Here is a 27,342-nt window from a genome sequence, read left to right on the forward strand (position 1 = left end):
TGAAACCTGTTTTGCAGCTTGGTCTGCTGCCTGGTTTCCCTTGGCCACCATACTGTTTTGAGTTCTTGTGTCCTTTTCACTTAATAGCCAAGGTGCTCGGTAGAGCCAAGGCTGCCCCTAGATAATCGGTTTTCCTCCAGCCGTCAGAAAACCTGCTCTTAACCACCATCCCAGCTCCACATGAGCTGCTCCTACTGCATACGCCGAGTCAGTATAGATGTTTACTGCCTCCCCTTCTGCCAGCTGTAATGCTCTTATCAATGCAAGTACATCCGCTCTTTGAGCTGACTGACTTCCCTGGATCCTTTCTGCTTCCAGAACCTCTGTCCCTGCCCCATGGCTTCTGACTACCGCGTATCCCGACTGCAACCCCTTCTGTGGATGTCTAAAGCAGCTGCCATCAGTGAACAATTGCCAATCAGAGTGTGTCAGTGGTGTGCCTTTTAAGTCTGTTCGCACTTTTGCTTCCAGTTCCACCTTGTATTCAGACTGGTGTGGTTCTCCCTATCCCATGAGATCAGCCATGTTGATGCCTTCATGTGTAAAGGTGAGATTTGGAGCTTCCAACAGCTTACTCAGCCTTCTTTGTCTTAGTGACGTCATCGTACAAGTTTGTGAATTTACGTAAGCTACTATGCTATGTGTTGTTAGCACATGTAGTGGATGGCCCATGACTATGTGTGCTGTTTTCATTACAAGCTTTGCGCCTCCTGCTGCGTGTTGTGTGAATTCATGCTGTCGTTTTTCCATGTTATCCAACATGACACTGCTATACATGCTATCCTCTATCTTTCTCAATTCTCCGCATTAGTTTAGCAAAAAAAAAAAAAAAAAAAGTCACGATTCCATTATTGGCCTGGAAAGGAGGCAAGATGAGGAGCCTGATCCAGCAGACGTTCTCCCAATAGCTGGGGTGATCTCAGAACGGTCAAAGATCAAAAAGGGGGAATTGTGAGATGCATGTAGCGGTAAAAACATTCTGTAAACATTTGTCCGGTGCTAAAAGCCAGGTCACAGTGGTTGACCCTGAGATGGAGAGATAGAAAGATTTAGGGTTTGCAGCTGTGTTTGGGGAAGGGGGTTAACTTGTTCTCACAGACCTTCGATCAGAGGAGCATTGTGTGTCGTAACTGGCACTGAGGATGGTCTTCATGTGTATAAAAACTCGGCGTATTTACTGCTCGGGAACGCCATTACACAGAACGCTGGAATACGTGCTGGTGTGTTGGAAGCAATAGTTAGAGCCAGATATCTGCGGAGAATTGCTCAATGCGTGACTGTCACGCTCACTGCGGGACACTTGAGAACCCTGCGTTAGTTAGGAGAATGCGTCCGTTAGTAAGCGAGGATCGCTATAGTTTTGGTCATTTCCCCCGGTACACCGCGCATGCGTAACGTGACTGCCTTCACGCGGGGGAATTTCTGAATGACAGTTAAAACGTTCTGTCACAATGATGTTGTTTCGTATCATCGCGTTTTTGTTCGTGGGTATACGGAGATCCTGGACTTTTCCTAGTGGGTATACGGCGTATACCTGCGTATCACGTAGACTGCCCCTGACAAGAAACCGCCATGTGCTGGCGATAGTTAGATTGGAAAGAGTGAGACGGTAGTTGAAGATGGAGATCTTTTTTCATCAAAATAAACCGTAGAACTGTGCAGAGGACAGAAGGGGGGGGGGGGGGGTGAGTGGCAAACGGACCACTTGAAGCACCAGTATGCTAAACTACTTGCTAAGCTACTTCCATCTCAACATCTACCCTGAATGCACGAGTCTGCAGAGGACCACCAGAGATTGTTGGCACTTCAAACACAAATGATGGAGAGTTGAGAGCAAAATGCACGGGGACAGCAGGAAGAGAGCGGTAGTGTGTAGTTTGTGTTTACTTCAATCTAATTAAACAACAGTGTCTTGTTATTTTATAAGAATAATCCCAATTAATACATTTCAAAATTAGTTGATTTTATGGATAAACATTTTGTGGTCCGAGCAAATTTACAGCATTGAGACTAAACCGGAAGAAGGGCTTAGCGCTATGAGATAAAACACTTATTTAACATCCTATTGACAGCCCTGTTTAAAATAGAGTAGAGCAAAAAGCCAGAGAACTTTTATATGGAACCCCATTGTCCAGTCAGGAGGAATTTGGCCGAGGCCGTATCCCTTTGTTGGAACAGGCTTATAAGACGTGAGTTGATTAGGATTAAGAACTAAGATCGCGCTGCGCATGGCTGCCTCAGTATGTTGGTGCTGTTTTTGTTGGTTCCGTTGGGTTTCCCAGAGCTCTTTCGCCAGAGATGAGCTCATTGGAAGTAACTCCAGCAGAGTTACTTCCAATTTTTCTTCTGTGGAATTACTGGACATTCTAGTCAAAGGTGCACTCACCTTTCTTCAGGACTCTCCTTTTAAATGATCACCTGGAGAGCCGGACTTTGGGGGCGTGTGTGGTTATTAATTGTGCTGCAGGAGTAGCTGACCTTGTTTTCACTTTTATCGTACCCATTCTTTGCATCATAGTTCTATATCTGAGCTTATTTGTGGAGGCCTTGTCTCAGGCCCGAGCCATGCGGTCCCGTGTTGCAGCTTCAACAACCCGACAGGCCATAACCCTTGTGATGTCATGAGAGGCACCGCCACTCTCACCGGGGTAGTTCAAGCAGTGCGAGGACACCAGGTTCAAATATAAACAAGTTTTATTCACGTTCTCCGGAAACAAAAACAGTAGTCCAAAAAGGTAACTCAGGCTCCGGTCGATCTTCGCCAGTCAAACTTAAATAATGTCTTGTCTTCGGAGGGGAATCATAAATCCAACTCCCTCACGAGAATATACAGTCTTTCCCGTCTTCCTACCCTCGGAGCGCCAGCTCGGGGCCAATCCTGCGGTTAGTGTTGTTACCTCCGACGCTTCGGCTTCGAAACTTGTGTGAAGCAGTGCAAGGCGAAGCAAATGTATCGGTGCTTGGTTCATTCACTGCTGATCAGTGACGTCCGAAGCTTCGTTCCAGCACATAGTCACATGAATGCTTCGATTCAAATGGGCACGAAACAGGTTTCGGGCGGTGAGAAGTGAGTCAGGCAATGTCATTGTGGAGCCCACCAGATATTTGGCTGAGCCAAACATTCAACGGAGTGAAGACCCGCTAAAATATTGGGTCAAACACAAACATGTGTACCCACATCTACTTGTATTAGCACGTAATCTTTTGAGCATTTCTGCCTCATCCGTGCTGTGTGAGCGTGTTTTTTCTAAGGCGGGGGAAATAGTATCTACAAAAAGAAACCGACTCAACCCCAATACTGTGGAGAAAATTGTATTTCTCAATAAAAATCAATAATAATTTCATGCCCCATCCCATGTGTCCACATGCGCCACAATGTCCTGTCATAACAAACCTGTCCAAAAGCACAATCACTGCCCCACTGACCTTTCCTCTGTAAATCACCCACATTCCAACAATTCACATAAGTCCCTATGACTGCCATGAACTGCACATGCAGTAGGAAGCACTTGCTGGTATTTTAAATTATATTGCTTACTATAACTATGCTATATATATATATATCTTCTATTAATTCTTCTGCAAGTATGATCACAAACATAGATGCACAAAGGTGCAGAAAGACATAGATAAGTGTTTGTTCCACTTCTTTGCAATGTACACAGAATTGAAATTCACAAACAAGGACACAATTCAAACCTGAAAAACAATAGTTTTATTCATATAGGAAACCATGTATTTATTTGATGATTTATTGGTTCAACTTAATCTTGTTGTGGGTTGAACATGATTGTGTTCAATTATGGGCCACAGAGCCAAAATATACTGGTAGGCTATTCAAAACATTTGCACTACAAGTTTTCAACAGCAGAGGTCATCATAGAGTTTGCGATGCATTGAATGAATGAACCTTTTTCCGATACAATTGGCTGGAAAGCTTCACTGGTTCAGAAAGCTTCACTTTGCCATCACTACCTGCGGTACATCCTTCTCTCGCCGCGTACGTGTTCCCATGGGTGGGCATCTCCAGTCTTCCTCCAGGAAATCCTACAGCGGTCTGGTCTTCTGCAGCAAGCCCAACCTGCAGCTCGTCTCTCTAATCCCACTCCGTACTGACAGTGTCTCTAACCCTTATGAAGGCCTTTGGTTCGTCAGACCCTGATGAGTCTCAGGTGTGAGGGGAGGAGTTCCTGACTCCACCAGCAGATGGAGCCATAGCCATTACTGGTTACAGCCATCTCCGTTGAATGTATCTCCCTTCTAGGACATCACACCGTGAAGAAAAATGCTTTGCTTTTTTTCTACCCCAACTCATGCGGGGTCATTGGGGTGCTGCAACCCTCAGATTCAGGAAAGCCTTAAAAGGTCAGTAAGTCATGTATTTACTGATGTCATCATTCACATAGCTTCTTGTATATTGGCATTTTGTTTGCCCGGTGGCCCATGGTACCATGTATCATTCATGCAATGTTTGTTTCAGCACTAAGTAGTTCGCAGAGTTTATTCAAGAGGATCTTCCCTCATGGCCCTGAAAATCCTTGCACGGAAGAGTGGTAGACTCCTAAAATAAGCAAGAGTCGGCATGTTCCTTAAAACTGGGGTCATAAACAGAGTGGTGATCTTCTTGGCTGCTGCTATCTGCTTTGCTGCTGTTCTGGATGTTAACCATCCTATCTTCGCAAGTTGCGCACCCGCAGTAGAGTTGGATGTTACCTTCCTGAGTTCTCTGAGCACTAGCTACCTTTCCATTTCATGGTCCTGCGACCGGTCACTCTAGATAATAGCTAGTTGCCTGGTCTGTGCTGGACCCGTCAAGTGACGTAGGTCTGTTCAGCAGGCTAACCGCATGTGACCATCTGTTTCCCGGTCTGAGCGAACCCGGTCAAGTTGTTTTATGAGGAGCCCCTCCGCAACTAAGTCTATTCTTCGGTCTCCCTTGACCCGGACTGCCTGTTCTACTGTCTGCCATGGCCACCCCTATCTTGTCTGCGGACTTACATGACCACAACCAGTCCTAGTATTCGGTCAACCTTGACCCCAACCTATCCTGTCCTTTGGTCAAGCAGACCCTCTCTTTTACTTCGGGAGATTTTGAAATCCCACCATGCCTTACTATGGTCCAGCTAGACCCTCGCTATGTCCTGCCGCTTCCCTTGTCCCCGTGTCCTTATCTGTGGTTCAACGAGACCATTCTTTTTTCTTGTCTTGTTAACCTTGGTCTTGGTTTCTCGGCTCCACGTGACCTACTATATGTCCCCTTGTGACTCCAGCTAGTTATTTTATTCCATCAAATGAACCTGGTTTTGGGGGATATGCCTCATCTCGGCTCGACATCCGGGCCCCTGGTCTATCTTGCGGCAGGATGGAGTCCAAGCCCCAAACAACTTTGCAACATTAATATTATGCCTGTTATAATAAAGCATTGTTCAAATTTCAAGAAGTCTCTCCGGATTGAAATATAGTTTCTTTGCTGCCAAGGCCGACGCCTTCCGTCAGTTTAACAATTGTTTTGGTTGATTTTCACATGGATGACAAGATACTCATTGTTTGCTAGTGTTGCTTTAACAAGAAGAAAAGTGCCTCTTAATCCATCTTCATACAGAGTTCAGTGTGTTATGATGGTGGTCCTCGCTGGGACCTTATTATACCTTCATACATCATCTCTTCTCTCAGACATGAAGCTGTCAAACCCAGCAATTAAATTTGTATCTAAAATTGTCTTTATCTGAAGGGGAAATAAATGTCCTGTCAAGGTTGGGGTTCATGTCTGGTTTTATTTTGTAGTTTTTATAGTTTTATAGAAGTATTGCCTCTGTTCTCCCTGGGTCATGTCACTTCCAGCCTTGTCCTGTCTTCCCCTGTGATTGTCTGTCATGTCATGATTGTTTCCAGCTGTTTCCAATCACCTGCACCTCCCTAGTGTATTTAAACCATGTGTGTCTGTTGTCACTTGTGGCGTCATTACTAAATGTTAGTTGTTCGTTGTCAGAAGCCCGTGTCCATGTTGTGACCACGTTTTTGCCTTGTTGGAAAGTTTTTTGACCATTAAAGTCCATTTTGTTTCCTGAAAAACTGCGTCTGAGTCCTACCTATATTCATAACCAGGCCGTTGAGTCCAGATGAAGTCCATAAATAGAGGTTTAACCTTTAGCTGCTGATGGCCGGGAGCGCTGTTGCTCTGAATAATGCTGCCTATTAACACAAGTATGCTGTTACAGCAGGTCAACCCGAGTCAATGGCTGAGTGACATATCACTGGGATGATGAATCCCTTTAGGTCACGGTGGCTGGTCTGGCAATTTAATAAAGCTAGAATGTCACTGAACAAACCCTTGTGACACATTTGTGAGGCATTATTAAATAAATAGTTCAATGTAATATATGTCAACACATAGGGTCTTAAAAGCTACATTCAGGCAGCACATTCTCTAAATAAAGAAGGTTGAGGAAACAGGCTGAGGAACGAGTGTAACGCATGTAACAACTGCTAGTTTTTGACTAAATAGCACTCGAGGCAAACAAGTTACAGCAACTTCAACAAACCTCAGGTTTCTTTCACAGTCTCCTCCCTCTGACAGGAGCCCAGCCAATCACACAGCGTGCTTTCATTTCCTCATTCATTCAGTTACTCTGTATCAGGCGGATTTTAACACAGTTCATATGAACAAAATGAGATCTCTGTTACGTTAAAGACTAAAGTGTTTTCTCGAACATGGCGCGTCCTTTTCTGGATGATCCTGTTGATGACGAAGCGGTTTTACTTTGCAGGGTGTTAAACAAAGTTTGTTAAACCTCTTACTTGAAACGGACCCCAGTTCTCAACTTGCCACGCCATCTTGGGGACTGTGCCAGTCCACAGTCCCCAAGCCCAACTGGAAACTGTGTCTGACCAATAGGTTTATTTACCAGCGTAGGAGAGACGCCGCCAGGGATCGTTGTTTGTTTGCTTGTATTGTTGGCAAATAAATGTCAGACAAAAACAGAAAGTCTGCAAGGACAATTTTGTCTCCTGCCTAAAAGAAGAAACCTGTGGTTCACGAGGAGTTAGGAAAAGATGACCGTTGGGGCCATAACCGAGCGGTTAGAACCAGGGCCTCAACGAGACGGTAACCCGCCTACGCTGGGATGTCCCCCAGGTACGGCCCTGATATCACTGGGATAACAGCACTACCTGCGGCGCCTTTCTGTACCGTCCGACTTGTTTTGGAGCGATGAAGAGAAGAACCAACGTTACTTTGAATCCCCGGGGGAAAGTCTCCAACTTTGCTGGACCCCGAACTATAGACAGATTTAGTTTGCTTTTGGATCCTCAAGAAAAGAACGGATCGCTTCTTTTCTCCGTTCTCGTCATAGCGTTTTATTTTGTATCCGTCCATCCATCCATTGTCAAACCGCTTATCCTGCACACAGGGTCGCGGGGGGGCTGGAGTCCATCCCAGCCAACTTTGGGCAATAGACAGGGTACACCCTGGATTGGTCGCCAGCCAATCGCAGGGCTACACAGAGACATACAACCATTCACACTCACACATCTACGGGCAATTTAAAGTCCCCAATTAACCTGATCCCCAGAGCATGTCTTTGGGAGGAAGCCGGAGAACCCGGAGAGAACCCACGCAGAGAACATGCAGACTCCACACAGAAAGGCCACTGGGCGGAGTCGAACCCAGGACCTTCTTGCTGTGAGGCAACAGTGCTAACCACCACGCCACCGTGCCACCGTGCCGCCCTCTTTTATTTTGTATTTCCCATGCAATTGCCTTGCACCTGTTTGTTCCCAATGTGTCTGATCCTCTGCCCCTCCCCAGTGGATTTAAACCATGTGTGTCCCTTGTCTCGTCGTTGACTCGTCTGTTCTGTCCTTCTCTTAGCTCCACTTCATTTCCAGCATTTATTACAGTAAAAGTGATCATTGATCCTGCATATGGGTCCTACTACCCTTGTAAATTCTGACCATTTTTCAGAAAAGTTGACGCTCACCAATCGTAGGATAGACACATTTCTGGCCAAATTGTAAGAGGCTTGTGTCTGAGTGAGTTTATGACCTTCTCTACTGGACTGCTATAGAGACTTAGGATTCTGTTCACGGACCTCCGAGCTCTGTTCGTGCGGTAACAGCTGTTATTGTTCAGATCATTCAATGCGAGGGAGCTCTGTAACTGTACCGATCGGCCAAATCTATCATGTAGATTTACCCACACTCTATGCTGCCCAACACACACCTATGACAGTCAGAAAAGGTCTTAAAAATGTATGAAACATAATTAGTGGTAGTTCAAGGGTTTGTCAACATTCTAAAGATGAAATGTGTGTTTCTGTAGCTGAAAGTTAGTTTTAGTTTTACGAGGATTTGGTGCTGCATCTTTTTTAAACATGTCAAACACTTTTTTCACAAAAAAAGGTTTACTTGAGATTTGATGACTCAAAGCAAGATTTTACTGTGGAGTAACCTACTAAATGATTGTGTTTTTGAGAGAAAAGCATCTCATCGCACCTCATTCATCTGAAGCTGAATTAACTGCATGGATGTGAGGACATTCATTCATTAGTTTCAATGAAAAACATTTCTTCAATTCCTTTGGACAATGGACAATCTTTTGTCCATCTTGATCGACGTGTCCCGAATAATATAATATATAATAATATATATATATATATTTTTTTATATATATATATATATATATATATATATATATATATATATATATATATATATATATATATGTAGTAACAGGATGGCAATTCAAGAGGCAGATGGTGACTTTGGAGCAGTTTTAATCAAACAAAATATAGAAACAAACACAACTACGGGTATCTCCGGCGGTCATCAAAACCAACTCAAACTTAAGCACTCTCCGGCTTACCGGGGTCCTCTCCCAACCTGTCTCTCCCCACTACTCTTTGCGCCTTCTTTTTGAAATACACAACGTCCACGTCGGCAGGTGCGAGTTGCACTTGTCTCTGAAACAACTCTAAAATGACACTTCATTCAGCACAATTCAATCAGGTATTGCAGACACACGGCTGACTAATTGTATTTTTTTTTTCATTTCATCATAACACAGCAGAGGAAATACGAATAGCAAGCTTTGTTTTGCTTTATTTCTTTGTTAATTCAATTAAATCAAATCATACACAACTTCATAATTCAAAATAGGAAATTGACTCAGAAGTGCATACAAGGTATTTGTATTCCACATTCAGCCTAAACATGGGTTTAACCATAATTGAGGCTACATATTTTTTAAAAGTCCTTCTTGTAATCGACTTGATATTTGATGACTCAAAGCAAGATTTTACTGTGGAATAATCAGCTCCTTAAGAAAAATGATGTTTTTCTGTGGCTTTAAAAACACAATCTGAATCTGATTACATGGATGAGAGGACATACAGTGATTGGTCTCAATAGCAAACATTTATTCAAATCATTTGGACAATGGACATGTGCACCTTGATCAACGTGCTCGGAATAATCAGTGTGAATGCTTCAACTCTTTAATGCGATCCATATTATTTCTCACATTACACAAAAACGTTTTGCCCTTTTGGACTGAAATGATGGGAAATCCATTTGTTTATTCTTTTATTTTTGCTGCATAGAATTCATACAGCTGATCACAGTATCAGAACACGTGAATTATTCATTCAAGGACAACACAAGAGGCTAAACATGCAGGGAGCATCCAGTCACAGTTCTACTTATAGAACCTACACTTCTACCCACGTGTCACAGTTCACTCTTTGATTTCACAGGCATTTCATCTGTCACATTGTATTTTTTTAAATGCCATAGACTTATAAAAGTTATATCTCTTTTATTTTTATCCAATTGATATATTCCTCTGGATACACTTCTGTCACGTCTAAGTGTCCTAAAGGGAGTACGGACGGTGTTAAGGCTTCCAGCTAAAACGTACGAGTTTATCTGAAGGTCTTTCCTTCAATGTTTTTTGCAACAGTTCCTTGGAGCAAAGGGAGTGTCCAGTGGACACACTCAGTAGTAGTGCGTAATGTACACCGTTTGTATTGAGGGGACCCCTATTTACCGTTTACACACCCGAATGGCATGATGGGTAACGATTGTTTTCCACTTTGTAAAGGTGTGCGTGATGATATGATGACATCACTGGTTAGTTTCACAATGTCAGTATTGTGTAGTGTTATTATAGAAGTCTTCTTTGAGGTTTAAACGGATGTAGTATTCTCAGTGGGACGTAGTACAGTAGACCACTTAGTCCACGTTAGAAGTACTCTTAGTTGCTTACTCTAGTCTGAAGTACCTTAGTGAGTAATTTGGTCCTATAATACAATTTTGTGGGTTTTCTGTCCCCTCGAAGGCAGTTCTATGATGTCGGTTTGTAAACGTCAGTCCAAAAGGTCGGACCCTGGTAGGCCCGTGTTGTTTGTATACGTTGCAGTGCGAAGGCCAGCCCGTAATGTGTTCAAGTCCACGAGGGCCCGCTTTGGTCTGCGAGACGCACAAGCTCTTCAGTTCAGTCAGTGGCGTGTGCACCTCCAGCTGGTTTGCCAAGAAGAAGAAGATAAGAGTGGATGTTTTATGAGAAAAGGGCTGTAGAGTCCGTAGAGGAATGCCATGACAGACAACATGATGCTGCTTTTTGAATTGAACCAAACGTTTGGCTGTATGGTATCCACCCTGCAGTGTTAGTGTTTGTTTGATTGAAAAGTCATCTATATGAACTGCACTCAAAGACATTTTTTTAAATATTGAATCCATCGGGATTACTTGGAATAAAAGTATTTACTTTTGATGGTTTGATTCCTCTTGAATTGAAAATATTTTTCCATTTTCCATTTTGTGGATTCTGTACACAGTTCAAATTAAAATTTTCACGGCTGAATTCAAGCAAAAGAGAAAAAAACAAGTCTGTAGTATTGACCTAAAATGGCAACAGTATTTAAGTAAAAGTAAAAAAGGATTGTCATACAACTCACTATGAAACACGCAAATAAAGAACAAACTGTTTAACACATATTTAGATTCAATATTTTCCACTTCTTAAATTTATAATAAAAAATACTGTGATGTGCACGATAGAAAAGTGACCATGCAAATGCCACTGGGCTATACAATAAATCAAATATATTATAATGCTGGATTACTATACAAATACTGAAAATTACATCTGATATATATATATTTTTCTTTTCATTGAAAAATTCTAGCTTTGGCAAACTTTCTCATATAGGCTCTGACTTCACACTTTCATGGCCCAATTGGTGCCCGTGCTGTGTCTGTACCAAATACAATTAGTATCCAAAGGGTCCAGTGCTCATTTAACCACTGAGATACTCCATGTTTGATATGCACTACGATGTAAACCACTGTAGATAACAGCTACTATCCGGTTTGGTCTTTTAATTATGTTACAAAAAAAGAAAACACTGTCTAATTTCCTAACTAAACTACTACTTCTACTACGTAGCATTTGAATCACTAGGTTGGATTTGGTAGAAAATCTGCTGGTTTCTTTATGAAACAAAAGGAAATCACTTTGCAGCACATAAGCTGGGAGAATTGCCGTACTGAGAAAGTAAAGAAGTGCTAAGACCAGCAAACACCACCTGTTGCATGCTTATCCTGCTGACCAAAGCCAACCATCCCAGAAGGTTTCGATGCGCAGAATCATACTGAGGTATTAGAATTGAACAGTAATATTGTATAGTTTTGCCAAAGGAAAATGCTACATGTAGTACCTGTACAACAAATCAAGTCCGACGTTTGACTAGCACAGTGCTTCTGCTCATGAAGAACAAAGATCTAAAGTGATTTCACATTTTTCTAAGAAAAAGATTATTTTATAGACACAAATATTTAGGAAATATGTTGGTTTGCTATCAGACTCAGAAGAGAAGATTGATATCAGTGTCCCCTCTGTGCATCCAGTAGAGAAGCAGCTCCCTGATATGTTGAGCTAAGCATAAAGACTTTTCTGAGGTGGTAAAAAAGGTCTTCCAACATGAATAGAACCAGGTGATGAGATTGGTCCTTGAGACAAAGACTGCGGGCACCTCAAACGTTGTGCTAAGCTACGCTAAACACAATCCCAACCGCGTCTGTTGCATCACTTTGATTTATTTCAGCTGTGTTTCTGTGAAATGTTCTCGTTGTTTAAACGGAGAGTTGCCCGTGGACGTGCTCAGACGTCTCTCAAACACCACAACAACTAAAATGAAGTGTGTGATTCTGTTCATGTTGGCATTTTGGGTTTTACTAATTCTAATTTGAAAGCTACAAATATTGCTTTTAAACAGACTGTAACCTGCCAAATTCCGCGGGGTTCTTTGAGGGTTAGGGGTAGGGGGCTAGGGGTCAGGGGGTTACGGGGTCAGGGGTTAGGGGTAAGTATTGCACTGACTTTTGGAAGTGCAAAACTTGTTTCTTGTTTCTAAATAAGCAGACGATTCAACTGCTTTGCTCCCCGTTTTGTGCTACAGGTATAAGACTGGCGTGGACATCCAGGTGTAAGTACAGGATATAAGGTCAGGGTTTACAATATACAAGGTACAGTAAACGCATATTTCAGTGCAAGTCACAGCATAATTGAGTCATAGCTACAGAAGGAATGCTAAGCACACTTATGGTTCCAAACAGTATTCTGTTGCGTATGTGGTTTCTATACACGAAAGAGATGAAGTACAAAACATATCTCTGTGACACATTGATGTCATTGATGCTCACTCTAAAATAATTCATTCTTTATCTATCTATTCATACAGTATGCTGTATAGTAAATAGTATTTTGTGGCGTAGCACCCTTTTGAAACTTACACAGTATTTACAGTGCAGGTAAATACAGTTTGAACGTTACTGTGCTACTTTTCTTTTTCTGGGGATTCATATCCAGTACACACAGAACTGTTATCTAAAAAGCTCTCCTGTCCCCAAAGCACTGGCACGCCATCAACACTACAATGGGTTTCCTCAGGAGTGACCACAAAAGGTACACAGTGATTATTTTCTCCAACACTTAAAAAGGTTGTGAATTAGTGTAAACACGTACAAAAATCTCATGCAGAATAAAACCTTTTTTCGTTTGAAGTTGGCATGATTTACACAATGGCAGGTAACACTGTCTGGTGCTGAATGAAATCCAGCGGTCTTGCATTATTAGCTCTGTCGTGTCGAGAGTCTCCCTCCTCACATTAGTCCTTGAAAGCGGGAGTCGTCGATGTTCCCTTGTAGAAAATGTTGCGTGCGTTATCGGGGCTGTCGGCCCTCTCTGGTATCAGGATGATATTATTGCCTTTTCTCCGCAGCGTGGACTCCCGGCTGGAAGCAACGGAGGCGGTTTCAGAAGCGCTCTCCCCACGTGCCCCTCTGCTGCCGCCGCAGCCTCCAGATCCAGATGTGCTGCCATCCCCCGGAGTGACCCGTATAGTAGAAAGGCCCTGGGGGTGGAGCCTGTGCTCAGCCTGGCTGACGTTCTGAGTATGAACAGTGACGATAGGGGGGGTGCTGACGGCGGCAGTGGTTGTGACGATGTGATTGGCGGTCTTCCTCTCAATGGACCCGTCACGATTCGAGTCTGAGCTTTCCGAGTTGAGATCATTAAGGTCGAAGGACTGCCTCAGACTCCCACCTCCTGATCCCCCCCCTGCTCCACTAGTCCCCGGGCCTCCGACAGCTCCGTTGCCGTGATCCAGCGACCGCCACCTCCATGACCCGCTTCCATCCGTGGATGGAGCTTGAATCACGGGCCTGTTTTCAGGGTGGGCCTCTACTCTGACGATCGAGCTCCCTGAAATGCTGGTGGTGCTACCCATCGGGTTTGGCCCTGTGGTGCCGGCGGGGTCCTGATCGGTCAGAGCTCTGTAGCGGGCGGAGCCCGGGCCACCCCCAGTGGTGCCGCAGCCGAAGCCACTCTCATCTAGGCTCTTGGAATGGGTCTGTAGCAGACCCTGCTGCTTGGACATGGCAATGACCTGCATGATGCGCGGCTGGGCGGCGTGCCCGTTCTCCTCAGGCCTGCAGGCCGCGGTCTTTTCCGCTGCCCTTTGCCAGTTTGCTTGAACTGTGGTATTTATCTTTGTCACGCCCTCACTCTCTCCCCCTCTCGCCCCCCCCGTCCTCGGGGAGGAGGTGTTGTAAGTCTCATGAGCCTCCTCGGGTATGTGGACGAGCTGTGACGACCCAGGCCTAGACTGCATGGATATCCTGGCCCCGCCGGTGATGCCGCTGCAGTTGCTGGGCAGAGTTGTGCTACTTCCTGTGGCCAGTTTGGACATGTACGCATGAGCATCGAAGCCTCCATTCATGCCCATGGCCGATGGGTCGGAATTGGATCGGAGCTCCATACTGCCGTGGTGGTGCGGATGCTGGGGGGTCTGGCCTGATGAGGAATCTACAGAGGTGGAGAAGGAGTCTGGGACCTGCAGGGAGCATTTGTGGTTGCTGTTCTTACTTTTCCATTGAGACAGAAGCTGCTTTGAGCGGCTGGAGTCCATGGAGGCATGGTGGAGGGTGGCGGCGTGACGCCTAGCTGCTTCTTCATACGCTGCCATGGCCTGGGGGGTGTGGACTCGAGGAAGGGTGTGGCTAAAGGTCACAAACCCGTCCTTGCTTTGGGGGCTGTGGGGGGAGATCACTTCCACATCGGCACTGGAACGCTTGAGACCGTCATCAGCCCTGGGCTGCTGGAGCGCTCGGTGGAGGAGGCCCTCGGAGTGGGAGGTGTGCATGCCCGGCTCCCCGGCCATGCTGGCTTTCATCTGCAGGTGGTGGAGTACAGCCTCCTGGCTGATGTGGGGCAAGGAGCAGGGGGGGCGGTGCATTATTGGAGGAGGACTGGCACGAACCTCCTCACTAGGCTCAAAGTTTCCCACTGCATACAAACCCTGGCAACAGAGCAAACAGAAACACGTGAGCTATTTTGCTTGGGACATTGTCGAGCTTTTGTAGGACCAAATAAATGAATCATTATTTTCTCTGTGGTACAACTTTTAATGTGTACTACTACTACTAATTTTACAATTCTGCAATTGATCCTTCCTAACGGCATTGATTCTGGACGGCGTGCTGTGGAACGGGGAAACCACTGGACGGGAGGCTTTTGATTGGACCGGCCCCTACCAGGTAGAAAGCGATAGATCCTCCGAGCAGGAAGCCCAAGTAGACGTCGACGGCGTGGTTCTTGTACTGAATAATCCGGGTCAGGCCACAAATTATGGCACAGATAATGAAGGAGAAGACCAGCAGGGGCTTGAGCAGTTTGGACGAGTCGGTCAAAGTGCTGTTGAAGTACATCTGTGGACACAGGACACATTTCCTGATCTCTGTTCTCCCGATGCTGCGTTGTGTTACAGCAGGGTGCTACTAGGGGCATTTAGGTGGATAAAAGACATAAAAGCTATAAAGTGGTAGCCCACCATTTATCGTGTTCCACACCTCAAACCTCGATACCGTCTCCTTTGAGAGAGATTCGACTGCAGTGTTCTCATCTTCAATGTCGGCATACCACTTCCAAAAAATGTATATCATTCAAACTTGTAGAATTAAATATATCTTCAACATATTTTTCTTACATATGTAAGTATTACACGTCATTAGGTATTACTACTTAATAGATAATGAATGGGTAAGCATTGTGATGTACATGCCAATGCGATCCAGGCAGTAATGTAACCGGGACAGCCTTCAGCGGACATGCTAATCAGCTGTCCTGCAAACCCCCAAACAGTCTTTACTCGGCTCCCATTCTGAGGTGAATGAAAGAACATGGATACAGAAAGAGTCATAAGCCAGAGTAAATCTTAGCTAATCTTATCCTCCAGTGTCCCGCCCACGTTGGACACTTCTGGACGGATTGGGGGGGGAGGGGGGTTTAAGGGCCTGCGTGGGCTCAAACTCTTACTCACCGAAACATAGACAGCAGCAAAAGATGCGAGGGTAGCGTGCTGTGACGGGAAGGATTTCCTGCAAGAGACGAAGGAACAGAGACGGACTCAGCTGGCGTTCATCTGCACGTGTGAGTCACAGGAAGCGTCAACAAAACCCGAGCACAATGTGACAAACCTCAAACACCAGCGAGCACAAACCCGCGTACTACAAGTTAAGAGATTTAAGGTCGTTAGACAGCAGTGAAGGAATGTACTCCATCATCAGAGTGAACCTGTGGCTCCCCCCCGATGACCTACTTCCACCAACAGCCTCTCTGACTCCTGACTCTGCATGGGTGCAAACACGAGTCTTTTAGTGCATTCACGCAGTGCAGTGTGTGTGCGTGTGTGTGTGTGTGTGTGTGTGCTCTGTTCCTTCATCAACATCTGTGGAATCATACAAATTTCATTCACCCACAAAAAGCGATCGCACTGCTTCTGAATGTGACCCACTTATCGCACTGGAATAAAACAAATGTAGTTGAATATGCATCTATTTTTAATATGCATATATAAAAATACTACAATGGTTTCATAAAGCCAAAAAATGAGAACATTATAAATATAAACAATTTGAAGGATGCTAGTGGCGGTTTTCAGGTGGTCATATTGATGAATGACATTAGCAGGAAGCTGTCGCTGAGCCGCCTTGAGAGCAACACTGTGGAACATTTTCATCATCGTTTCTTTTCTTTTTCTCAAACTCAAGATGCTCCGCAATCACCTCCCACCATCTATCTTTAAATTCACCATCTCTGCTGTCTTTACTTTGTTAGTTGCAAAGCAGTCGCGATAACAAAGTGAATGAGATCATCAGATGCAATTTCATGTGAGCAGTCAAACTCCTGTAGAAAAAGACGAGTATAAACTTAGAAAAGTAAGAAAAGTAGATAATGTTGAAAAGGTTTGTGGAAAAGCTCTTCTAGGAAAGTGGCCTACTTTGTCTCTAAAGATGGTGCTTCACTGTGGCCTTTGCTTTACGGCCCTGTGCTGTTTAAAAATAGGTTAATAACCACAACCACTGCCTTTCACGCCGCTCTGCAAACCAGACTGGAGCTCAAGCTGTGCAAGAGTCCCAAAATGCACAGGTCAAATACATTCATCCCCATGCTGTCTACTGTCTCACAGACACACACACACACACACACACATCCATTCCACGAATCCACGAAGCTGCTCGTATGTCTGGGAAGTGCACGGCTGCATTTCTTCAAAGTCGCCGCTCGACGTGAGGATGCCTCTGAGGATGCCTCCTTACCTGCCCCGCAGGATGGCTGCCGAGTCCGGCCCCGAGCAGATGTCCTCCAGGACGTAGGGGTTGTGCTCGCAGCTGAGGTTCAGCGCCGTGTAGTTGGGTTTACACACCGTGAGGAAGTAGGGCGTCGGGTAGCCGGTCATCAGCTGGAGGATGTCGGTGATGAGGGCCGTGGCACACAAACCGAAAGCGTGAACGCCTGAGGACGGGACGTGGGGGAAGATTGGGACACGAGTTGGACGTGCAGACAGAGATTTCATTACTGAACATGTCGGCCCTACAACCGGCCAAAACAGGCGCGTTATTTGCTAACTAACAAATGTTTATTTTCTGTTGAGGGCACCTTGCCCTGATCGTGCTTTGGGTTACAATGGGACAGCCAGGGAAGCGGCGTGAATGGGCTTTTGTTGGGACCGGAGCCGCTGTCTCCTCGGTCATGTTCGTTTGAGCCAATCCGCCTCCAAAAAGCAAAGTACAAAGCTCTGTGATGAGAGCATGTCAAAGGCATCATGACATGGCGCCTCTGTATTAGACACTGAAGTCCATGTTGTTGTTGGACTTGAGTCTGATGTGACCTCAAAAGTCAATGGTGACATATTTCAACATTGATCCGTATCAAAACGTAAAGGAGAATTTAGAACGCTGCATGAGACAACAAGTCCCCGTACCAACAAAGCGGACAGCTCTGCGTATGAAGGAGTTGAAGTTGCAGCCGGCGGCGTTGATGTTGGCCTCGGCGCCGCTCCTCCTCCCAGAGAGACAGCAGAACAGGATGGCCTCTCCGATCATTATCTGTTGACACAACAACGCACTGGTCAGGTGGGATCTGGTTGGAGCGAGGCCTTGATCTCCACTGGAACTCCACGTCTTCACGTTTTCTAAATCCTTATTTTGGTCCCACAACTTGTACATTTTACATTTGCATTTGTCTTTGTTTCCGTCTCTGCAGGTCACCAGGGGCAGTAAATGAAGGTCCGTAAGGTGCTGACGGCTCTGCTGTCGCTACTTTAGTTACACAGTTAAAGATCTCTGCGGAAAATGAGCAGCGTTCCAAACGTCAGAGTGGTGCTTTACTCTGACACGGTACACGTGTTACACTCTCCAGACTTCCTGCTGTTGGTTTATAAAGCAATGAAGGGTTTATTGCCAAAGTACCTGTCCAACCTGCTGCTACCTTACGAACCCTCGCGACCCCCCCAGGTCTTCTGGGACGGGTCTCCTTCCTTTTCCAGAGTCAAAACCAAACATGGAGAAGCTAACCAGCAGAACACCGTGCCCACCCGCTTTCATTATGTGTGATACTTGTAAAGGTTTTAGGTGAAACTTTTATTGCCTTGTTTAAAATTGCTCTACAAATACAGGTGGATTTCCTTCGGCAGAGAGGAGGAAAAGGATCCAGTGTGGCTGCATCTCGCTCATCACAGATTCAATGAACCTTTAGAAGTAAAAAAGGGAATAGCACACATGTGGTGAGCATCCATCTTCTTTCTATTGTCAGAAATAACCGATCCAACAAACCTGACTGATACAGTACAGTAGTATGGACACAATACAACAATACCGATCCTTGTGCTCCTTCCAGGCTCCGGCTCAAACCACCAGTCCTGGCCGCCTCCTTCCTCCTCACACAGATACACACTTCCCCAGAAGTGACACATGGTGTTGCAGTAGGGTACCTGGCATCTAGCAGATCCACTACACAGAACCACTCATATCTGCAGAACCACAAGAGATGGAAACTGTCTGTGTGAAGACCAAGTCTAAAAACCAGTATTCCGGTCGCTGTACGCTCGGATGCTTTTCCCAGCCTGCACGACGTGGCGTTGAGGCTCCCTGTGGCACGGCGCTGGTCACATGACACGGGTTGAGGGAAGAGAAGGCAGCAGCGAAGGCCAGACAGAGGGATTAGGATGCTTAGAGGAGCGCCTCCAGGGATCTGCATAATACTGCAACTGACCCACTGTACTTACGAGCCTGAGTGAAGCGGGCTTTATCTGGGGCACGTCAACTACATCGTCCTCGAGCAAAGGGAGAGCGCTGCTTTCTCTCCGTCTTTTAGTTACACACCAGGAAGGACTTTAATCATTCTTTACATTTGGTACTTTTATAGTGTGAGTGTGTTTTAATGTGTATTCCAAATTGACATGAAGGTCCGAAGCCAAAGAGGAGATGTGCTTCCACTCAGACGGTATGTCGGGTCGGTACTGAGCTGCCGGGAGTGGTGTAGTTGAGATGAAGACACATGTCATTGCGAGGGGACCAGGAAAGGGGCCACTTCACACGCCCGGTGGATCGGACGTCGCGCAGGTTTGGTCCAATGGCGAGTGTTTGTAATTCTGATGATGTGTGGATGCTACATGAATATTATGAGTTAACTGGGCCGACGCTCATGTGGACACCAGTCCGCCTGCTGCCTCTTTGTTACTAAGCAACCGCTTCATCCAGTTCACCAGGAGCTTCCCTTTAACTGATGAAGGCTTGCAGCGTCTTAACCCGAACCAGCAAAGAAATAAACTAATTCCACGTGGAATAATTGAACGCTGTGTTTACTTCAATAAGACCAACAGCTTCATTACAGTAAATGTCAAACTATTGAGAAACCATTTTAGATGTCGGCCCCCAAACAATGTCATTTGTGATACAGTTATTATTTTATGTACTTATTGAAATTCTTTTATCAACATTATTATATTTATTGACTATTCATCTAGTATGTGACACACTTAGAAGAACATAGAAGCTCACAAACACAACTCGGCTTCGTACCATTTGTACGTCTTCAAGCTCTCATGATTTCCCCCGCAGCAAAACCACCCTAGTTATCATAACTTAGTGTTATGATGGCCATCGACGTGTCACAATAGCTTTGTCTGTGTATGTCATATCTTCTAATATATATATATATATATATATATATATATATATATATATGTATATATATATATATATATATATATGTATATATTTCAATGACTTTAAGTGGATCCTTGTTATATTTGTTTGATCCACTTTTTACTACGTCTCTGTGTGCAGCTGTAACCCTTTGAATTTCCCCAAATAATTTATTTAATTTAGTGAACTTAATGCTTTCATCACACAACACACTCTCTTCCTGACTGAGATGGGCCCAGTTGTTTCTCCTAGCTTACTTTCGGCCGTTGTCGAGGTGGTTGTTGGCGTCTGATTGGAAATAGTGAGCTTTAGATGGAGCGGGCCGGCTGTGTGTGAAGGCCTGTTTGCCTTCAGAAGCCTCCGTGGTGGTGAGGACATGCCTTGCTGCCCCCTATGGCTGTGCCTGCCAGGAAGGGCTGTCTGGCCTGAGGGAGGGCGCTCCAAAGGCGATTACATCTCCAGTCAGCGAGCTCTGCTGGCCCCCAGCTCCTCTCGGGCCCTCCACACAATGCGTGTTGTTGGGCCCTGATGGGATCATTAGAACCTTATGGAGACTCCACTTCAGAGGAACGTCTTTAGTACTGTGTGTATTTGATGAGCATCTGTGTGCTGGGTGACATGAGCTAACCCAGTGGGAAACTGAGCTAAATGTAAAGAGAAAGAACATTTTTTTATCAGATTGTATTTAGCTTCTGTCTGAACGAGCCTCTCTGTGGGGCCAAGAATCAAATAAATACTGCTATTTATATATATAATACACTGTTTTCTCACAGCGAGAGGGGCCGGGGTGGTTCTATGTGATTGTGGTTCTATCTGATTGTGGTTCTATCTGATGGTGGTTCTATCTGATGGTGGTTCTATCTGATGGTGGTTCTATCTGATGGTGGGTCTAGCTGATGGTGGGTCTAGCTGATGGTGGGTCTAGCTGATGGTGGTTCTATGTGATTGTGGTTCTATCTGATGGTGGTTCTATCTGATGGTGGGTCTAGCTGATGGTGGTTCTATGTGATTGTGGTTCTATCTGATGGTGGTTCTATCTGATGGTGGTTCTATCTGATGGTGGTTCTAGCTGATGGTGGGTCTAGCTGATGGTGGTTCTATCTGATGGTGGTTCTATGTGATGGTGGTTCTATCTGATGGTGGGTCTAGCTGATGGTGGTTCTATCTGATGGTGGTTCTATCTGATGGTGGTTCTATCTGATGGTGGTTCTATCTGATGGTGGTTCTAGCTGGTGGTGGGTCTAGCTGATGGTGGGTCTAGCTGATGGTGGTTCTATGTGATTGTGGTTCTATCTGATGGTGGTTCTATCTGATGGTGGGTCTAGCTGATGGTGGTTCTAGCTGATGGTGGTTCTATGTGATTGTGGTTCTATCTGATTGTGGTTCTATCTGATGGTGGCTCTATCTGATGGTGTTTGCCCCTGCAGTGGTCCTGCATGTATTATACATTGTTCATTCTGTACACATGGCATCCATTGTAGTCTGTCCATCCCGGGAGTGGGATCCTCCTCTGACGTTCTCCCTAAGGTTTCTTCCCTTTTTCCCCTGTGCGGTGGGTTTCGGGACAGAGGATGTCGTATGTGTACAGACTGTAAAGCTCTCAGAGGCAAATTTGTAATTTGTAATTTTGGGTTATACAAAATTAAATGAATTGAATTGAATTCTGGGCGGAGTTTGCTTGTTTTAATGTGGGTTTTTCTCCGGACTCAAACAACAAGCAGCTTGGGTTAACTGAGGCCTGTAAAAACTGCCCTCGGTGTGGACGTCAGCAAGGATGCTTTATGTCTGTCAGCCCCGGGGGGCTGGACCTGTCCGCGGGGACCCGCCTCCGCCAACTGTCAGCTGGGATCAGGACCCCGTGTGGGAGGAGCCATCACGGAGGACAGATGGATGTCATTTCAGCGGCGTTCATGTTACCGTACATCTGTTTAATGTCGTCGTTGAGTCGAGTGAAGAAGAAAGCATTTGTTGTTAAGGGTTATGAGCATGTGAGGAACGTACAGGAGCTCCATGTGACGCAGTAAAAGATGTGGATCATTTGTTGTGATCAGTGATCGCGGTGCAACTCTCCCCATGTGGTCAGAAATACACACAATAAGCTTCATGCTGTTTGCATCTCAACATACCAGAAGGTGGAATAGTAAAGAGTGCTCACCAAATAAATCATATTCATGCAGTGAAATGTTTATAAAAAATACAGTCTGATCAATAGAGTTTATAAAGACTATGACACTGATATCTGTGATGCGTTACTCTCAGTAAGTATTTACTACCTGAAGGATTATTGTGTCCTAAATGGATAACGTATTTTCACCCTTAAACAATAAAATCAAATATTGTTTTACATTCATCTTATACAATAACAGTGTTATCGAAGTCTATGTCTTAGAAATAACAGCAAAGCAATATAATGTCAAATAATGCAGCATGCTCAGCTGTAAAAGGTTGAATCCACTGGTGAGCGCGAAGCTTTACCGCGATGGCGGGTCCGGCGAAGGCCAGGCTGAGCAGCACCAGCAGCGGGATGACCTCGTGGTTGGGGTCGATGTAGGGAAGGCTCAGGCTGCGGTCGTGGCAGTTGAAGCCCGACTTCGCTGGCTTAAACACATCCGTCCACTCCAGGAAGTACAGGCTGACCACCGAGGACACCAGGATCGGCAGCTGAGGAGATGGAGGGGAGATGGAAGAGCTGAGGCAGGAGGAGCTTCAACGGATGAATAAGAGGCCAGAGGTCAGAGGCCAGTGGCTCCGTGAGAATGCTCATTTCAATGAGGACAAAGTCAGAGGACAAAACGCTGTGACCTAAAATCATACAAAACGCACAGTTCACACAATGAATGATGTCGATGAGATTATGCACACGTTATTCAGCTCTTATCCCAATATCATGACACACTGTCTGAAAGAAACAAGCCCCACTATCCAATCACCAGCCTGCCTGCTAGAAAAGCAACTTTCATCTGGTTAGTGTGTGTGTGCGTTAAACAATAAACCACTGAGGCTTCCTGGTGACCTCATAAAGCATCACGTACCATCTACACGCACCAATAACCACAGGTAATAACAGACGAGTAGACTGAAAACCCAACAGGTTCTCTGCCCAGACACAAGCTCTTACTCTGAGAGGACTGGAACCATCGCTGTGCTTCTATTCATCAGGATCCAGGTTAACGCGCCGCAAGTCTGTGAAAACGATGCCAGTCGTCCACCGACTAATGCCGACGTGGCCGTGATGAGAATGCAGGCTCCAGCGAATGGAGGATTATGTGTGTCCCCTACCTTCATACTCATTTCCCTTCAAGTAATACGTGATGACGTCAGAGGAAACCTTCCTACCACAGAGTATTAGGAGAGAGCCGTCAGCAGACACACCTTCTCCTTTAATGTGTCCAAACCCTTGAGTGCTCCTGTACCATGAAGGTCTAAGGCGTCCACGTGCCAGGCCAGCAGGCCGGCGAGCCCCTCTCTGCCCCCCCCCCCCCCCCCAGGTCGGTCGGCTAACGTCAGCCTCCCTCCGCTCTCAGCTGGAGGGGAAATGTAGGTCAGTGTTGTCAGCGTTCGCTCCGCTCTGCAGATGGAAGCTGCTCTCACGGGAATTCTGTTCTCTTCACACTTCAAAGTAGATTTCCGCAGGATCCTTTATGTCACATCCTGTTATTCAGGAATTGCAGCCAATAGTGGCTCAAATTGACTCCAAATACGGCGTCTAGTGTTTGTAACGTGAGTAAGAACGGGGAAGATAACCAGTGTGAGAGAGCGAGCAGCTCTTCATTACAGCGGGAAACATGACATCAAGTATAATGTGGATACAAGAGGAATATTCATGGATGTTCCTGCTCCCTTCACACTGATTCCTGTTGAACCCACAAATATTTATTATTAATTACAACAGAGTCTGTGCGTAATAACACTTTTACTTTCTCACAAGTACCAGTGAAAGGTTTGGAATTGGACCTTTGACCGGTACTGTTTGTGGCTTAATCCTGATACTTCATCTCTTTGATGTACCCGTCCTGTTTTTACACCCAGAGACAAAATGAGTGGACCTTCATTGCTTACAAGAAAGAAGCCTGTATTAGCAATTAAAAAATGGTAAACTTGTCCTTTTTAAAAACCGCTACGGGCAACTTGAAAATCTGTTTATTAATGTAACACAATAAAGTTTATTTGGAGTGTGTTTCAACTGACCTACTTCTCATCTGTGTGAATCTCTCTAAACAAGCGCCGTTACTCGAGCAATATGCACATTTCTGTTACTAGTGATGCTTCCACATGTAAACCTCCCGGTGAAGGCAGAGCTGGTTGAGCCGGAGATCATTCTGACGGCTTTTCTACAACTTAGTAGTTGGGTTGCTAAAGAAAAACATTTTTATAAGCGGCTATAAAATGACTGCAGATTAATGACGGTCAGCAAAAAGTACAATATTATGTGACGAAACATTTGAAGCCGAGACACAAACAGTCGGCAGGAGGCAGAAACGTTCAGCGTTTCCCTCACACACACCTCCTCTGTCTGTCACATGGCGCTTAGACAGCCAGATGTGATGCAGATGTTTAGGGGCAAGTAATGCTTTGGGTCTGTCTTTACCTGCCTCTAACGTAAAGGTTTACAGGACCAGCGTTGTCGAGTGTGTGTGTTGCAGTAAATATTATGGGCAACTGATTGATTACCAATGAATGGATGGAGCACGACGACAGCTGTCCTGCTCTGCAGAAGCTTCCCACGGGAGGGAAATGACTTCACTCCAGTCCTGGTTCTTATCATGAAGCTACTTATAAGCACTTACTTATAATAAGGGATTCACTTTGCCGTCACGTTTAACTGTGATGTCAATTCTACACGTGTTTCCCTAATTAACGCATTCAATGAAAGAAAAATGAGCAACAAATAGAGAGTTATGACACCACGGCAGGTACAACCAGCACGGAGTATCCGTGTTACACGGAGCAGCTGCCGACACACACGCGCACGCGTTAAGGCAAAAGAGAGCTGCAGCAGCACCGAGGCCAGATGATCTATTTCTGTACGGTTGTTTTTAATGCGTTACATCCGTGTCACTCGGTGCGGGATGTGATGGAGACCACAGCTGTTCACGTTCCTGAGGAAGACCTCGGGCGGGACTGTCCGCTGCCACAAACAGGGTTAAACAAAACCTGAGCTACGTTCTATCGGGATGCAACATGCTGAAGCAGCGTTAACCTCTTGTGCAGATGCGGCGGAGGCTTCGTCCTTCATCTGGGCCGCTGGGCGTCGCTCGCTGCCATTAAACAATCATCCCATGTTTGGCTTTTCCCCCGTTGGAGGAAACAGTTGCTTGGCTCCTCCTCGTGCTTCCATTCGTTCTAGTTTGCAGGGGAAGCAGCCCGGGGCGTCGGTCCAAACTACGGCACAGGGATCACACGCACAGCTGCTCCGGATGGCCACTTATAAAAATAGCTCCTACTCGCTACCAGGCTCGGTAAGGCCGGCTTTGTTTTAGTTTGATTTGGTATTTCAAAGCGAAATTGTTTACCATTTGTTGTTTTTTTCCTCTCATCAGGGCCAGTTCTGTTCTAAGGAGACTTTGCTAATGTTGTTAGATCAGCGCTGCAGAGCTCGTCTAGAAGACAGTTATCGTATTCAGGGAACAATATAGAAAACTTCTCTCACTAATAGTTCAATATTCGCAACAATCATCTGTGAGGTGAATATATATAATATATATAATATATATATATATATATATATATATATAGCTTCTCCCTCTGGAGAGGAGTTGCTTCACGCTGGGTCGAGCACAACATTACCAGCCCTACAGCTGTAGTTACTAGTTACCCATTTACAGCACAACACAGAGGGCAGTTGGTGTGCATGTGTTCATCTCCTATAATCTGATTGGTCGACTGCCACAAGCCATACAATTGTCACAACAATTGATACTCGGTGCTTAATACCTGGAAAGCAAACGTCTGCTGTCAATCAAGGTGTTGGTTCACAGCCCCTTGTTACATCCGGCTTCTCCTTCTGTGGGGGGAATCTATTGTTAATAGGGATGTAGATGACATGGTGGGAGGATCCCCCTCACCGGGTCCCACAATCCGCGGGAAAGGCACGCGCATCTGCATCCATCACGGGTGGATGGGAGAGACACAGGCGGCGGGAGGGGGGGGGGGGGGGGGGGTGCAATCTAGACGCATCCGCGCATTTGTGATTATTTCATCGTCCCGATGTACCAAAGAGTCGGCAGGCGGGTCCTCCGCCCGGGACCTTCGCCTGACCACAGACGCACGCGGGGACCTGCGGGCATGTTTGCGTCGCGCATCTGGCTGCACGTGATGCTTTTAATTCTGCGCCATCCCCAGCGCGATGACCAACATCCAAACACAATACTAACAATAATCAAGCTCTCCCGGTCTGCTGGAGAAGTTCAGAGGAACACACTAACGACACACAAGAGCGTGTCCCCGTGTCCCCGAGGGGACGCCTGTCCAACGACGCACGTCTCTATCCGTGCTGTAAGCAGGTGTGCAGCGCACACACGAATCACGTGATCCTCCATGGAGGCTTTGGCAGTGGTGAGAATGAACCTGAACGCACCACACGTGCACGCGCATCTCTCTGTGACCTACATACTGAAATGTACCGATGAGCTGATCATCATAGGAAGCCCACCTAACGGGTCGTATGCATGTTAGAGATGGGGGGGGGGGGGGTCATGCAGCGGGAACCCACCTCTACGAAATAGAAACATGGCAGCAGGCTGACGCTGTCTTTGGTCGGGGTCCCCTTCTGTCTGGCAGACATGGCCGGGCCTCAAAGTATCCAAGACGAGAGGCGGGAAGGACGGCGGATCTCCGCCGGGATCAGGAGCGCTGCATGACGCCGTGCGCAGCGGGATGCTCGGAGACGACAGCTAGCGAGTGGCCGGCCCCGACCCCCCCTGCCGATGCACACACCCACACCCCGACCCCCCCTCCCCCCCTGCCGATGCGCACACCCGGCCCTTTATCGCTGCGAGCGAGGAGCCAGCGGCTCGGAGCGTGCGCGCCTTCCGACGAGCTGTCAGGTGGAGAACGAGGCACGCGGACGAGCGGAGGGAGGGAGGAGAGGGAGCGCATGCGCACTGCGCACGAGGCTCTGTTTTTCAACGGCCTTTAAGAAAGAGATGACCACGTGACCCGGAGAGAGCAGGCAAACTGAAGGGGGGCGAGTGGCAAACGGACCACATTGCGCACTGCTGGGCTAAGCTAAGCTAAGCTAGCTGCTGGGCTACTTCCATCCCACCATTTACGCTGTGTGGCACACGTCTGAACCAG

The 27,342-nt window shown here is 46.1% G+C and overlaps 2 protein-coding genes across 36 annotated transcripts in view; both read right to left on the reverse strand.

Annotated features, from left to right (window-relative positions):
* Positions 1 to 27,342, reverse strand: part of LOC120812009 (uncharacterized) — a 519,303-nt gene that overhangs the window by 313,961 nt on the left and 178,000 nt on the right. The window lies entirely within an intron of this gene.
* On the reverse strand, positions 9,082 to 27,152 carry plppr4b (phospholipid phosphatase related 4b). Its single transcript, XM_040167451.2, has 7 exons — positions 26,759 to 27,152; positions 22,522 to 22,707; positions 17,823 to 17,946; positions 17,158 to 17,353; positions 15,879 to 15,936; positions 15,094 to 15,267; positions 9,082 to 14,858 (listed from the first exon to the last, which is right to left on the reverse strand). Exons 1-7 carry the CDS (start codon positions 26,828 to 26,830, stop codon positions 13,167 to 13,169), a joined length of 2,502 nt encoding a protein of 833 aa, XP_040023385.2. The 5' UTR covers positions 26,831 to 27,152; the 3' UTR covers positions 9,082 to 13,166.

This window comes from Gasterosteus aculeatus, chromosome 21 (genome assembly GCF_964276395.1).
Source record: "Gasterosteus aculeatus chromosome 21, fGasAcu3.hap1.1, whole genome shotgun sequence".
Taxonomy (NCBI): Eukaryota; Metazoa; Chordata; class Actinopteri; order Perciformes; family Gasterosteidae; genus Gasterosteus; species Gasterosteus aculeatus.

Excerpts from the sequence above, each read along its gene's own strand:
- plppr4b (XM_040167451.2), bottom strand. The coding sequence starts at position 26,830 with ATGTCTGCCAGACAGAAGGGGACCCCGACCAAAGACAGCGTCAGCCTG. Across the intron at positions 17,947-22,521 it reads TCGCCGGACCCGCCATCGCG|ATAATGATCGGAGAGGCCAT; the intron begins GTAAAGCTTCGC and ends TTGTGTCAACAG. Across the intron at positions 14,859-15,093 it reads GATCTATCGCTTTCTACCTG|GGTTTGTATGCAGTGGGAAA; the intron begins GTAGGGGCCGGT and ends CTCTGTTGCCAG.